Below are 15,181 nucleotides of genomic sequence, written 5' to 3'. Positions count from 1 at the left end.
ACTCCAGTGCCCATTCATAAATACAGAGTGAGAACTCCTCAATGATGCCATGTGCCACTGGCTATTCCAGTGCCCATTCATAAATGAGTAGTGAGCTCTACTCAGTGATGCCACACACCATTCACAACTCCAGTCCCCATTCATAAACATGGAGTACATGGAATGAGTACTCCTCAATGATGCCACGCACTATTCACAACTCCAGTGCCCATTCATAAATATGGAGTGAGTACTCCTCAATGATGCCATGTGCCATTGGCTATGTCAATGCCCATTCATAAATACGGAGTGAGAACTCCTCAATGATGCCATCTGCCATTCACAACTCCAGTGCCCATTCATAAATATGGAGTGAGTACTCCTCAATGATGCCATGTGCCATTGGCTATGGGAGGATGGAGGGATGGATGGAGGGAGGATGAAGGGATGATGGAGGGATGGAGGGATGATGGAGGGATGGATGGAGGGATGATGGAAGGAGGATGGAGGGATGGATGGAGGGATGATGGAGGGATGATGGAGGAATGGGTGGAGGGATGAAGGGATGGATGTCCATTGGGTCCCACATTCAGACCCTTCACCCCCATTTCTATGATCTCGTGGTTCTAAGGATGATCTTTAAGGACTCTTCCACCCCAACCCCTCCCTGGTTGACCTGTAAGGACCCTTCTACCCCTGGATCCCTTCTCAGGCCTCTGATCTCTCATTAATCCCATGGCCCCTTATCAATACCTTGATCCCTTATCAACCCTCTGATCCCTTATCAATCCTCTGACCCCTTATCAATGCATTGATCCCTTATCAGTTCTCTGACCCCTTATCAGTTCCTTGATCCCTTATCAACCCTCTGATCCCTTATCAGTTCCTTGATCCCCTATCAGTCCTCTGATCCCTTATCAATCTTTTGCCCCCTTATCAATCTGTTCACCCCTTTATCAATCCCTTGATCCTTTATCAAACCCCTTGATCTCTTATCAATCCCTCCCCACCCCTTATCAATCCTTTGGCCCCCTTATCAGTCCTCTGGCCCCTTATGAACCTCTCGCCTCCCCCAGATCAATCCATTGATCTCCTATCAACCCCTTATCATTCATTCACATGGGGTCCGTTCCATCCCGACCCTTTAAATCTCCAAACCGCGTTGGCGATGCAAAAGTTCCCTCCCTCCGTACCTCGCAGAACCCCTTAAAGTCCCCCACCATCAGACCCCCCCAAATATGACGTCATGCGGTGGGCGTGGCTAATAGATGTGGGCGTGGCATACACCGTGACGTCATTCGATGGGCGTGACCAACAAGTATGGGCGTGGCCTGCATCATGACGTAATTCAATGGGCGTGGCCAAACCAGATGTGGGCGTGGCCTGCGATAATGGGCGTGTGCATGAAGTGGGCGTGGCCAGCAAGATGTGGGCGTGGCTTATTATAATGGGAGTGGTCATAAGTGGGCGTGGCCTGAAGAGCCGGTGGGCGTGGCCTCGTCCCGTTGTGGGCGTGGCTTCGCGGCCCCGTTGTCTCCGCTCCCCCATCATGGAGGACCCGTCTCGTTTAATGGCACCGCACGGAACCGGGGTGACCCTCCAAGGGGGGGGGGGTCTCCCACCGGTGGTGGCTCCCAACCCCCCCCCTACGGCGACACCGAGTGATCCCAGCTCCGTGGTCACCCCGGGCCCACCACCACCAGCTCCCGCTCACGATACGGGTGACGTTCTGCAGCAGATTATGGCCATCACCGATCAGAGCTTGGATGAGGCCCAGGCGAGGTAATGGGGGGACGGTTCTGACCCATAGAAACAGCTGGGGGGGGGGGGGTCTATGGGGATGGACCCCCATATCCCCCCCATCCCCTCCCCCATCACTCTGGGCCGTGCTACAGCGATGGGACCCCGCCGTTATGGGGATATGGGGGTGGTTCGGTGCCGGTTCTGACCTATAGAAACAGCTGAGGGGGGGGCTATGGGGATGGACCCACATATCCTCCCCCCATCCCCTCCCCCATCACTCTGGGCCGTGCTGCAGCAATGGGACCCCGCCGTTATGGGGATATGGGGCAGTTCGGTGCCGGTTCTGACCTATAGAAACAGCTGAGGGGTGTGTGTGTGGGGGGCTGTGGGGATGGACCCCCACATCCCCCCCCATCCCCCCCCATCCCCACCCCCATCACTCTGGGCTGTGCTACAGCGATGGGGCCCCGTTGTTATTGGGATATGGGGGCGGTTCGGTGCCGGTTCTGCCCTATAGAAACAGCTGAGGGGTGTGGGGGTCTATGGGGATGGACCCACATATCCCCCCCCCATCCCCTCCCCCATCACTCTGGGCTGATGGGACCCCGCCGTTATGGGGATATGGGGCGGTTCGGTGCCGGTTCTGACCTATAGGAACAGCTGGGAGGGGGGGCTGTGGGGATGGACCCCCATATCCCCCCCCCATCCCCACCCCCATCACTCTGGGCCGTGCTACAGCGATGGGACCCCGTTGTTATTGGGATATGGGGGCGGTTCGGTGCCGGTTCTGACCTATAGAAACAGCTGAGGGGTGGGGGGGTCTATGGGGATGGACCCACATATCCCCCCCCATCCCCACCCCCATCACTCTGAGCCGAGTTACAGCGATGGGACCCTGCCATTATGGGGATATGGGGGCGGTTCGGTGCCGGTTCGGTGCCGGTTCCATGCTCCTGCAGCCTCATGTCGTGACTCAGCTGTGTGACTGTCCCGATAGGGGGCTGTGGGGTGAGTCCTATATGGTTTTCAGCTGTGTTCCATATAGGTTCAGGCTGTGTCCTATATGGATTCAGGCTGTGTCCTATATGGTTTCCAGCTGTGTCCTATATGGTTTCCAGCTGTGTTCTGGGTTGGTTCTGTCTGTGTTCCATATAGGTTCAGGCTGTGTCCTATATGGTTTCCAACTATGTTCTATATGATTTCCAGCTGTGTTCCTGGTTGGTTCTGTCTGTGTCCTATATGGGTTCAGGATATGCCCTGTATGGTTTCCAGCTATGTCCCATATGGGTTCAGGCTGTGTTCTGGATTGGTTCTATCTGTGTCCTATATGGTTTCCAGCTGTGTCCTATATGGTTTCCAGCTGTGTCCTATATGCTTTCCAGCTGTGTTCTGGGTTGGTTCTGTCTGTGTTCCATATAGGTTCTGGCTGTGTCCTATATGGTTTCCAGCTATGTCCTATGTGGGTTCAGGCTGTGTTCTATATGGGTTTCCAGCTATGTCCTATATGGTTTCCAGTTGTGTTCTGGGTTGGTTCTGTCTGTGTTCTGTATAGGTTCTGGCTGTGTCCTATATGGTTTCCAACTATGTTCTATATGATTTCCAGCTGTGTTCCTGGTTGGTTCTGTCTGTGTCCTATATGGGTTCAGGATATGCCCTGTATGGTTTCCAGCTATGTCCCATATGGGTTCAGGCTGTGTTCTGGATTGGTTCTATCTGTGTCCTATATGGTTTCCAGCTATGTCCTATGTGGGTTCAGGCTGTGTTCTATATGGGTTTCCAGCTGTGTTCTATATGGTTTCCAGCTGTGTTCTATATGGTTTCCAGCTATGTTCTATATGCTTTCCAGCTGTGTTCTGGGTTGGTTCTGTCTGTGTTCTGTATAGGTTCTGGCTGTGTCCTATATGGTTTCCAACTATGTTCTATATGATTTCCAGCTGTGTTCCTGGTTGGTTCTGTCTGTGTCCTATATGGGTTCAGGATATGCCCTGTATGGTTTCCAGCTATGTCCCATATGGGTTCAGGCTGTGTTCTGGATTGGTTCTATCTGTGTCCTATATGGTTTCCAGCTATGTCCTATGTGGGTTCAGGCTGTGTTCTATATGGGTTTCCAGCTGTGTTCTATATGGTTTCCAGCTGTGTTCTATATGGTTTCCAGCTATGTTCTATATGCTTTCCAGCTGTGTTCTGGGTTGGTTCTGTCTGTGTTCTGTATAGGTTCTGGCTGTGTCCTATATGGTTTCCAACTATGTTCTATATGATTTCCAGCTGTGTTCCTGGTTGGTTCTGTCTGTGTCCTATATGGGTTCAGGATATGCCCTGTATGGTTTCCAGCTATGTCCCATATGGGTTCAGGCTGTGTTCTGGATTGGTTCTATCTGTGTCCTATATGGTTTCCAGCTATGTCCTATGTGGGTTCAGGCTGTGTTCTATATGGGTTTCCAGCTGTGTTCTATATGGTTTCCAGCTGTGTTCTATATGGTTTCCAGCTATGTTCTATATGCTTTCCAGCTGTGTTCTGGGTTGGTTCTGTCTGTGTTCTGTATAGGTTCAGGCTGTGTCCTATATGGTTTCCAACTATGTTCTATATGATTTCCAGCTGTGTTCCTGGTTGGTTCTGTCTGTGTCCTATATGGGTTCAGGATATGCCCTATATGTTTTCCAGCTATGTCCCATATGGGTTCAGGCTGTGTTCTGGATTGGTTCTATCTGTGTCCTATATGGGTTTCCAGCTGTGTCCTATATGGTTTCCAGCTATGTCCTATATGGTTTCCAGCTGTGTTCTGGGTTGGTTCTGTCTGTGTTCCTTATAGGTTCAGGCTGTGTCCTAGATGGGTTTCCAGCTGTGTCCTAGATGGGTTTCCAGCTATGCCCTATATGGTTTCCAGCTGTGTTCTGGGTTGGTTCCGTCGGTGTTCCATATAGGTTCAGGCTGTGTCCTATATGGTTTCCAGCTATGTCCTATGTGGGTTCAGGCTGTGTTCTATATGGGTTTCCAGCTGTGTTCTATATGGTTTCCAGCTATGTTCTATATGGTTTCCAGCTGTGTTCTGGGTTGGTTCTGTCTGTGTTCCATATAGGTTCAGATGGTTTCTATATGGTCCTATATGGTTCTATAGGTCCTATATGGTTTCTGGCCATGTCCTATATACTTTTCAGCTCTGTTCAGGCTGGTTCCAGCTGTGTTCTATATGGTTTTGATCTGTGTCCTATATTGGTTCCAGCTGTGTTCCAGGTTGACTGTGGCTGTGTCCTATATAGTCTTGGTCTGCATCCTATATTGTTTCCAGCTGTGTCCTAGGTTGGTTCCAGCTGTGTCCTATATTGATTCAAGCTGTGTCCTATATTGGTTCCAGCTGTGTTCTAGGTTGGTTCCATCTGTGTTCTATATTGATTCCAGCTGTGTTCTAGGTTGGTTCCAGCTGTGTTCCAGGTTTACTGTGGCTGTGTCCTATATTGATTCCAGCTGTGTTCTAGGTTGGTTCCAGCTGTGTCCTGTATTGGTTCCAGCTGTGTTCTATATTGATTCCAGCTGTGTTCTAGGTTGGTTCCAGCTGTGTCCTATATTGATTCCAGCTGTGTTCTAGGTTGGTTCCATCTGTGCCTTGCCCTGAGCACTTTCTATCTGTGTTCTGGGTTGCGTTCCAGGTTCTTCCTCCTCTTTGAGTTTTCCCAGCATCAAAACTAAGTGTTTTTTGTTTTGTTTTTTTCTTTTTCCTCCTTTTTTTTGTACAGGATTTCTGCCTTTCTCTTTTTGCTGCAGGAAACACGCCCTGAACTGCCATAGGATGAAGCCTGCTCTGTTCAGCGTGCTCTGCGAGATCAAGGAGAAAACAGGTGAGATAATGTCATTCCTACACCCATTTCCCACCCCCAAAACACCACTTTTTCCCCCCAAAAATACCATCCCATGTTCAGCTTTGCCCTTGTTCACCACAGCCCGTGTTTGCCCAGTGGGGTTCTATGACTTCTGCTGCTTTTCAGTGTGCCTTATTGGTGCTTATTTGGGGGCAAATGGGTTTTTAGTCCAGTGTTCCTATATACGGATGGGATCCTATAAGGACAGTCATATCTTCATATATATGAATGAGGTTCTATGAATGTGGTCATATATTGTATATATATACGAATGGGGTCCTATGAATAAGGTCATCTATTTGTGTACAAGTGAAGGTGGTCCTACAAATATGGTCATATATTCATATAGATGAATACGGCCCTACAAATACAGTCCTGTATTCCTATACGTGATCATGGCCCTATGAATACAGTCATGTATTCACATCTATATGATCAGGGTGCTGTGAATTATGGTCTTATCTTTATACGTGCATGAATGTGGTCCTACAAAGATGGTCATATCTTCATATATATGGACACGGTCCTATGAATACGGTCATATATTCCTATATATGAATATGGCCCTACGAATACAATCTACTCTTCCTCTGTGATGTGATTCTTTGTCCCCTCCAGGTTTGTATGTTTTGGTACCCCACATCTTAATTGATATTAATTAGGATGGTATAGGGAACCTGACTTATGGATTAAAGACACTACAGAAGCGGGGCCTGGTGGGTGATGGATGGGCTGTGGGGGCTCTATGGGGCTTGGAATGTTGAATACAACATGGTTTCCTCCTCCTCCCCCCCGTTGTGGGTCAGCCATGGAGTGGGTGGGTTGGAAGGGTCCTTGTAGGTCAACTGTGGGGTGGTTGAAATGGATGGGTCCTTATAGGTCAGCTGTTGGTGGTTGGGTTGGGAAGGTCCTTGTAGGTCAAGTGTGGAGTGGATGGAATGGATGGGTCCTTATAGTTCAACTGTTGGGCTGGAAGGGTCCTTACAGGTAATCCATTGAGTGGTTGGGTTGGAAGGGTCCTTGCAGGTCATCCATTGAGTGGTTGGGTTGGAAGGGTCCTTGCAGGTCAACTGTGGAGTGGTTGGAATGGATGGGTCAGAGCTCAACATTCAGAGCCGACGTATTGGCTGGCAAAGGTTGTTTCTTCTTTTTGGGTTAGAGTGGTACATCCAAAGCTTTCCATATTTCTCTTGAATGACTCCATCAGTGAGCAGTTCCCATTCATGACTTTCCAGGAGGGATCTATTGGATCTGGGTACATTAATCTGTTCAGGTTAATATCAGTGATACCATCTGGGAAAACATCTTTGTGTTTTCTGTAGGTGTTCTGTACTTAGGATGGTACAAATAGTTCAATTCTGGCCCTAAAATGCCCATCTACAAAGGTGAAGCCAACCCATCTATATCCAATGGGTGGAAAACTTGGCTTTTCTGCATTATTTGCTCCCTTCTGCAAAGGGGGGGAAAGAAAACAACCCAATAAAACTCACAGCCAAGCGTGCACCGCTTGTTTTGGTACCACTAACCTCATTACAGAACCACAAACCTCTTAATTAATGACATGCAAAATATATGGCTGTGATTGCATTTGCATACCGAGGCTTCAACACCTTAGGCTGCGATGCGGTTTAATTAAGGATTAATTAGAAACGATGGGAATTTCACATCACTTAGGGTAGTGGTTTTGCATATTTGACAGATATCAGTAGGGGATGTGCAGGAAAGCAGGGAATTTGTGATTTCTTGTGTGTAAAGAGAACCAATGAGTTACGTGGAGTTTCTTTAGTTGCGATGAACTTATAGGAGATGAACCACGGGGTTGAAAGTGCAACTCATTAATGCTAATTAACTCCTCTCTAGTTTCTTGCTAGCCCCAGCCAACCGGATTCTTCCCTTGAGGTCGTGGGAGTGCTTTATTCAGCAGCCAACTTGAGACGAGCTGATGCGTAATTGATGATAACGAATGTCTAATTACCATCATTAGACGGGTGACATAAAATTAAGCTGCAGCTGGGAGCTCGACTCCAACACGAGGTGCTGATGTGCATCACAGTGTGTGTAGGGAGATGAGAATGTGGCACCCAGGGTCCTCTTCCACAGCACTGATGCTTCCCAGCCCAAATAGTTTGGTTCTGTGATCTTTAAGGACCTTTCTAACCCAACCCAAACCCATTCCACAGTTCTTTAATCTTTAAGGACCTTTCCAATCCATCCTGTAGTTCTGTGATCTCCAAGGACCCTTCCAACCCAACCCATTGTATGGTTCTGTGATCTTTGAGGATCTTTCCAGCCCAACTCCATCCCATGGTTCTGTAATCTTTAAGGACCTTTCCAACCCAGCCCATTCTATGATTCTCTGATGTTCAAGATCAACCCAACCTCATTCTATGGTTCTGTGATCTTTAAGGACCCTTCCAACCCAACCCCATTGTACCCAACCCAACCCCATTCTATGGTTCACTGATCTTTAAGGACCCTTCCAACCCAACCCAACCCCATTCTATGGTTCTGTGATCTTCAAGGACCCATCCAACCCAACCCATTCTGTCTTCCCACAGTTCTGTTTTGTCGGATAGCATTGGAATATCCCTTTGTTCTCTTTGGATCTGGTGTCCATCACTGTGTTATCAGCACAGATTTCCTCCTGAATCCAATCCACTGCTTATTAAATTGCCTCACAGTTATAATCCAAATAAAAGCCAGAAAGCTCCTGGTGATTCCCTACATCAATCAGCCCCCGGGTGTTGATTTCAGCATCATCTGACATCAATGTGGTGTTCATTTCAGTTCATTTCAGGTGCAGAAATACAGCAGCTGTAGCAGCTCAGATGCATTTCATCCACCTTCCATAGTCTTTTACCATCCCGTTGCCCATTTCTCCCTCTGATCCCTGTTTTCTCTAAGACACCTTCATTAAACTCTCCTTCTTTCCTCGACCTGGAGATAGAAGCCTGCTAGAAAACGGTCTTTAAATACTCTACCATTGAAGCGGACGCTCTTCCCTACCTGGAAATAACCTTTTGATTCCCTCTTTATATCTACCCAGTGTTAAGTATTCGTGGTATTCAGGAAGAAGACCCCCCCGATGCCCAACTAATGAGACTAGATAACATGTTGCTGGCGGAGGGCGTCTCCGGCCCCGAGAAAAGAGGAAGAGGAGCACCGATGGCTGTAGCAGCAACACCAGGTGGCTGTCCAAATGACAATAGCATTGAGCACTCTGACTACAGGGCCAAGCTGTCACAGATCCGACAGATATACCACTCTGAGCTAGAGAAATATGAACAGGTGATCTTTCTGCATGGAAGAGTTTTTATCATCTCAATTGAAATATAACCCCCCCTTTTTTTTTTCTTCCTTCCCCCTTCCCCCCTTTGGTGTTGGTTTTAAGGACGGAGCAGGAGGCGAATTGAGTTCAGTTCAACGCGAGGTTATTCACGTTTTGTTTTGAGAACTTACCTCAGCGTTGCAGGAATAAGATGAAATAGAGGGACTGGACATCAGACTAAAGATAATTAACGTCTCATTGTTTTTTGTTATGGTATTTAAGAGTAAATACGAATAAAGCTGAAAGACCTCTGTTGGGTTTTTGTTGTTGTTTTTTGTTGGGATATGTAATCTTGTTGGAAGGGGGAATTAATTTGGGGGTGTTTGATCGTTTCTCGATGCCAATATCTTCACTTTCAGGCCTGCAGCGAGTTCACCACCCACGTCATGAACCTGCTCAGGGAACAGAGCCGGACGAGACCCATTTCTCCCAAAGAAATCGAGCGGATGGTGAACATCATCCACGGCAAATTCAGCACCATCCAGATGCAGCTGAAGCAGAGCACGTGCGAGGCGGTGATGATCCTCCGCTCACGCTTCCTTGATGCGAGGTACAATGAAAAGCAGCAATGGATACTTAAATCCAGGCTTTGTTTCTTGCTCAGTGCCAATAATTGCATTGAAAGCCTCATTCCTGGCGCTGTTAGTTTTAATGTTAACACCTGATGGGTCGTCATCCATGCTGAGGTTACTTACCTTGGCATAAACACGTTAAAAATAACGTGGAATTGAATATATTCCTCCTCAAACCTCCATAGTTCAGAGTAGACCCACAGCTCGCGGGTCTTGGCATAAACACGTTAAAAACGGCATGGAATTGAATATATTCTTCCTTAAATCTCAATAGTTCAGAGTAGACCCGCAGCTCATGGGTCTTACCTTGACATAAACATGTTAAAAATGGCGTGAAATTGAATACATTCCTCCCCAAACCTCAATAGTTCAGAGTAGACCCATAGCTTGTGGGTCTTACCTTGGCATAAACACATTAAAAACAGCGTGGAATTGAATATATTCCTCCTCAAACCTCAATAGTTCAGAGTAGACCCACAGCTCGCGGCCTACGCGGCTCAAATAGAAACAATTGTGGTTTCCCAACAGGCGCAAGCGACGCAACTTCAGCAAGCAGGCAACAGAAGTGCTGAACGAGTATTTCTATTCTCATCTGAGCAATCCTTACCCCAGCGAAGAGGCCAAAGAGGAGCTCGCCAAGAAGGGTGGCATCACCGTTTCGCAGGTAGGGAGAGGTTGATCTGGAATTATGGCTTCTTTCTTTGAGTCTTAGGATGGTTAAGGTTGGGAAAGACCATTAAGATGGGCTGAGTGACTGTTAAGGGTCCCCATCCAAATGCAGTGGTTCGTTGAAATATAGCCTTGATTCGTCTAAGAAATCCCATATGAGCAAAACAGGCCCATAGTCGTGGCCAAGTTGAGCTTTAGGGGCACAAAAACAAGCGAGCAAAGGGGAACTCAAAGCAAATTTCATAAGTCAGAGGCTGAAGGATGGAAAAGTGTTCTCGGTCAGGTGAAGGCGTAAAGAAAAACAAGGGAAAATGGGAATAACCTGACAGACAACATCAAGGGCAGCTGGGAACAGCAATGAATGATGAACATGAGAGTCGATCTCAGGCTATATAGAGACATCTGAGTTCTGCCAGGTCATATATATTATATATATATATATATTACCCTATAGGCGGTAATAGGTTGTAGTTGACGGTACTAAAAGAAAACAAAGAGCATTGACGTTGTTCTAAAGGGTTTCTCTGCTTGAACCCTACTATAAAACATCATTTTTGTTGTCATTGTAACGGAGAATGGGATGTTTTGAATGGTAACAGGGCTGTAAATCTCCAGGTTTCAAACTGGTTCGGTAACAAGAGAATTCGGTACAAGAAGAACATGGGGAAGTTCCAAGAAGAAGCCAACATTTACGCTGCCAAAACTGCGGTGGATGCAACCAACGTTGTGGCTCAGGGCAACCGGGCGAACTCCCCATCGACACCAAATTCGGGTGAGGAAAAGCACTTTGGAAGTCTCTATTTCCAGTGGTTGGGTTCATTTCCAATGGTTGGGTTCATTTCCAATGGTTGGATTCAATGGTTGGAAATGGATAAAGGATAAAAAGAAAATAAAATACATGTTGTTTTGGTTATTTTTTAGCATTGAATCTTGGTTGTTTCTTTATTTTGTTGTGATTCAGCTTCTTCTGGCTCTTTTAAAATGACCAATTCCGGAGATTCCTTCATTAATTTGCAGTCGTTGACCTCCTACCAGAGCTCTCCAGTGGGAGGCAATGTGCAGTCACAGGTGAGCAGCTTATTTCCATTATTATTACTATTATTATTAATATTATTATTAGAGCAATTTCTCTTAATAACCACACAAGGATGATTTTCTTTTCTCTTAAGAGTCAGATTTCTGAAACAAACCCATTGAAATTTGTGTTTTTTGGGGTTTTTATTAGAGCAGTTTCTCTTAATAACCACACGAGGATGATTTTCTTTTCTCTTGAGAGTCAGATTTCTGAAACAAACCCATTGAAATTTGTGTTTTTTTGGGTTTTTTGTTGTTGAAATCAATTAAGACTGAGACCTGAATTGACGTATTGGTGTCCTTCCACCCTTCAGATTTACATCAACAAATTGGCGTCGGCTTCTTTGAGGGTCTCTATAGAACTTGATGGGGGGTTTATTGCAGTATTAACGCCATCGATTTACAATTATTTCTAATAAAACATGCCTATATTTCTTGTAATACCTGCTTTTAATGATTTGTCCTTATTTCTTTCTCCCCTCCTTCGTATTGTCCATGGGATCAGATGGATTCCTTGCACCATGTCATACACCAGACGGGAAGATATGACTCCATTGTGGGGAATCCTTTGTACACGACGCAGCGCATCGACGTAAGATTTGTTTTAATTAATTCATTGATTGGATTCAAAGGGTCCTTGCAGGTCAACTGTGGAGTGATTGGGTTCAAAAGGTCCTTGCAGGTCAACTGAGGAGTGATTGGGTTCAAAGGGTCCTTGCAGGTCAACTGAGGAGTGATTGGATTTAAAGGGTCCTTGCAGGTTAACTGAGGAGTGATTGGGTTCAAAGGGTCCTTGCAGGTCAACTGAAGAGTGATTGGATTTAAAGGGTCCTTGCAGGTTAACTGAGGGGTGATTGGGTTCAAAGGGTCCTTGAAGGTCTACGTAAGCAGTTGGGTTCAAAGGGTCCTTGCAGGTCAACTGAGGAGTGATTGGGTTCAAAGGGTCCTTGCAGGTCAACCAGGGAGTGGTTGGGTTCAAAGGGTCCTTGAAGGTCTACCTAAGCAGTTGGGTTCAAAGGGTCCTTGCAGGTCAACTGTGGAGTGATTGGGTTCAAAGGGTCCTTGCAGGTCAACTGAGGAGTGATTGGGTTCAAAGGGTCCTTGAAGGTCTACGTAAGCAGTTGGGTTCAAAGGGTCCTTGCAGGTCAACTGAGGAGTGATTGGGTTCAAAGGGTCCTTGCAGGTCAACCAGGGAGTGGTTGGGTTCAAAGGGTCTTTGCAGGTCAACTGAGGAGTGCTTGAGTTCAAAGGGTCCTTGCAGGTCAATTATGGATCAGTCAGGTTCAAAGGGTCCTTGCAGGTCAACAGTGGATCAGTGGGGTTCAACAGGTCCTTACAGGTCAACTGTGTAGAATTTGGGGGTAGAAAGGTCCTTACAGGTCAACTGTGAAGAATTTGGGGGTAGAAAGGTCCTTACAGGTCAACTGTGAAGCGTTTGGGGGTAGAAAGGTCCTAATAGGTCAACTGTGAAGAATTTGGGGGTAGAAAGGTCCTTACAGGTCAACTGTGAAGAATTTGGGGGTAGAAAGGTCCTTACAGGTCAACTGTGAAGAGTTTGGGGGTAGAAAGGTCCTTACAGGTCAACTGTGAAGAATTTGGGGGTAGAAAGGTCCTTACAGGTCAACTGTGAAGCGTTTGGGGATGGAAAGGTCCTTACAGGTCAACTGTGAAGCGTTTGGGGATGGAAAGGTCCTTACAGGTCAACCACGTTCTGTCACCCCATTCCTCCAGGCGAATGGCAGCTGGCAGGACCCGACCACCCCTTCATCCATCACCTCACCCGCAGGAGACCCCGGAAGCGTTAATTCCGACGCGTCCAATTAAGTCGTTAGGACCTTAATGAAGAGAGGAAAGAGGTCGTTAGTGTCATTTGTCAGTGTTGCTCTTTTCGCCCGTTAATTAACGTGACACACAGCTAATTACCTCAGCCAAACCCTGGAACCAATAGAAGATTGTGACGATGATGATGGTGATGATGATGATGATGATGATGAAGGACACCTCTCTACCTCTCAGCTGAGTTCTTTTTGCTTATTATGGGATGTGAAAGAACTTCATTCTTCCTCACCAAATTCGGGGTTGTTTTTTGGGTTTATTTTTCGTTTTTTAACCAAATTTGGGTTGTTTTTTGGGGTTTATTTTTCGTTTTTTAACCAAATTTGGGTTGTTTTTTGGGGTTTATTTTTCATTTTTTAACCAAATTTGTGTTTGGTTTTTTTTGTTTTTTAACCAATTTTGTGGGGTTTTTTGGGTTTAGTTTTCACTTTTTAATGAAATTTGGGTTGTTTTTTTGGGGTTGTTTTTTTGTTTTTTAACCAAATTTGTGGTGGTTTTTTTGTGGAGTTTATTTTTCATTTTTTAACCAAATTTGAGTTGATTTTTTGGGGTTTATTTTTCATTGTTTTTTAACCAAATTTGTGTGCTTTTTTAGGTTTATTTTTCATTTTTTAACCAAATTTGGGCTGTTTTTTTGTTTATTTGTCATTTTTTAACCGAATTGGGGTTGATTTTTTGGGGTTGATTTTTCTTTTTTTTTTTTTTTAACCGAATTGGGGTTATTTTTTGGGTGTGTTTTTCACTTTTTAACCAAAGTTGGGTTGTGGTTTTTTTGGGGTTTATTTTTCATTTTTTAACCAAATTTGGGTTGTGTTTTTTTGGGGTTTATTTTTCATTTTTTAATCAAATTCGGGTTGATTTTTTTGGGTTGATTTTTTTGTTATTTTAACCAAATTTGGGTTGTTTTTCAGGTAATTCTGTGGGGTTTTTTTGGGGTTATTTTTCATTTTTTTAACCAAATTTGTGTTGATTTTTTGGGCTTTATTTTTCATTCCTTTTTTAACCAAATTTGGGTTGTTTTTCAGGTAATTCTGTGGGGTTTTTTGGGGGTTATTTTTCATTTTTTAACCAAATTTGGGTTGTGTTTTTTTGGGGTTTATTTTTCATTTTTTAACCAAATTTGTTTTGATTTTTTGGGATTTATTTTTCATTCTTTTTTAACCAAATTTGCGTTGATTTTTGGGTAATTCTTTGGGGTTTTTTTGGGGTTGATTTTTCATTTTTTTAACCAAATTTGTGTTGATTTTTTGGGCTTTATTTTTCATTTTTTAACCAAACTTGGGTTGATTTTTTGGGCTTTATTTTTTATGTTTTAACCAAATTCGTGTTGTGGGGTTTTTTTTTGCTTTATTTTTCATTTTATTTTAACCAAATTTGGGTTGTTTTTCAGGTAATTCTGTGGGTTTTTTTGGGGGTTATTTTTCATTTTTTAACCACATTTGGGTTGATTTTTTTGGGGGTTTATTTTTCATTTTTTAACCAAATTTGGGTTGATTTTTGGGCTTTATTTTTCATTCTTTTTTTAACCAAATTTGGGTTGTTTTCAGGTAATTCTGTGGGGGTTTTTTGGGTTTATTTTTCATTTTTTAACCAAACTTGGGTTGATTTTTGGGGCTTTATTTTTTATGTTTTAACCAAATTTGTGTTGTGGGGGTTTTTTTTTGGTTTTTTTTTGTTTTTTTCTTTACTTTTCATTCTTTTTTAACCAAATTTGGGTTGTTTTTAGGGGTAATTTTTCGGTGTTTTTTTGGGTTGTTTTGTCGGTTTTTTGATCATTTCATCCTTTTCAATCGCGTGTTGACGCTCTCTGAAGCTCAGTCTCTCCTACAGGACACAAGGACTCATTTGAACTCCCACAAAAGCCTTTTTTACGACCAACTTCCCATTCACCCCCATAGACCCAAACAAGGCCCCCCCTCGTGTGCTCATGTCGCCCTTCAACCCCCCCCCCATCATTTTATAGACAAAAAGCAGCTTTTTGGGCCTAAAAACCCCCCCAACCCTTGTTTTATGTGCATCCCCAACGCTGTTAAACACATAAAACCCTCCTCTTTCGGGGCGAGGTTTTATCAAAGATAATAAACTTCCAAAGCCTTTTTTTTTTATTATTATTATTATTATTACT

At 44.8% G+C, this 15,181-nt stretch overlaps 1 protein-coding gene across 4 annotated transcripts; it reads left to right on the top strand.

Annotated features, from left to right (window-relative positions):
- Positions 1 to 1,426: 1,426 nt before the first annotated feature.
- PBX4 (PBX homeobox 4) lies at positions 1,427 to 15,159 on the top strand. Of its 4 annotated transcripts, none has more exons than XM_015850474.3 (9): positions 1,427 to 1,761; positions 5,483 to 5,556; positions 8,624 to 8,865; positions 9,265 to 9,455; positions 10,006 to 10,141; positions 10,762 to 10,918; positions 11,108 to 11,214; positions 11,726 to 11,812; positions 12,952 to 15,159. In XM_015850474.3, the coding sequence occupies exons 1-9, from the start codon at positions 1,427 to 1,429 to the stop codon at positions 13,042 to 13,044; spliced, it is 1,422 nt and encodes a 473-aa protein (XP_015705960.2). In that variant the 3' UTR covers positions 13,045 to 15,159. The 4 variants fall into 4 exon arrangements, with proteins under 4 accessions (XP_015705960.2, XP_085391362.1, XP_085391360.1 ...); XM_085535234.1 differs by having other exon boundaries at positions 1,597 to 1,761; positions 5,455 to 5,556; XM_085535235.1 differs by lacking the exons at positions 1,427 to 1,761; positions 5,483 to 5,556 and having other exon boundaries at positions 8,625 to 8,764.
- The last annotated feature ends 22 nt before the right edge of the window (positions 15,160 to 15,181 follow it).

Source organism: Coturnix japonica, unplaced genomic scaffold (assembly GCF_054131305.1).
Source record: "Coturnix japonica strain WE unplaced genomic scaffold, WE-NBRP24 Scf113, whole genome shotgun sequence".
In the NCBI taxonomy this organism is placed as follows: domain Eukaryota; kingdom Metazoa; phylum Chordata; class Aves; order Galliformes; family Phasianidae; genus Coturnix; species Coturnix japonica.
Note: the sequence above shows the minus strand (reverse complement) of the source record. Positions and strands in the feature narration are given on the sequence as shown.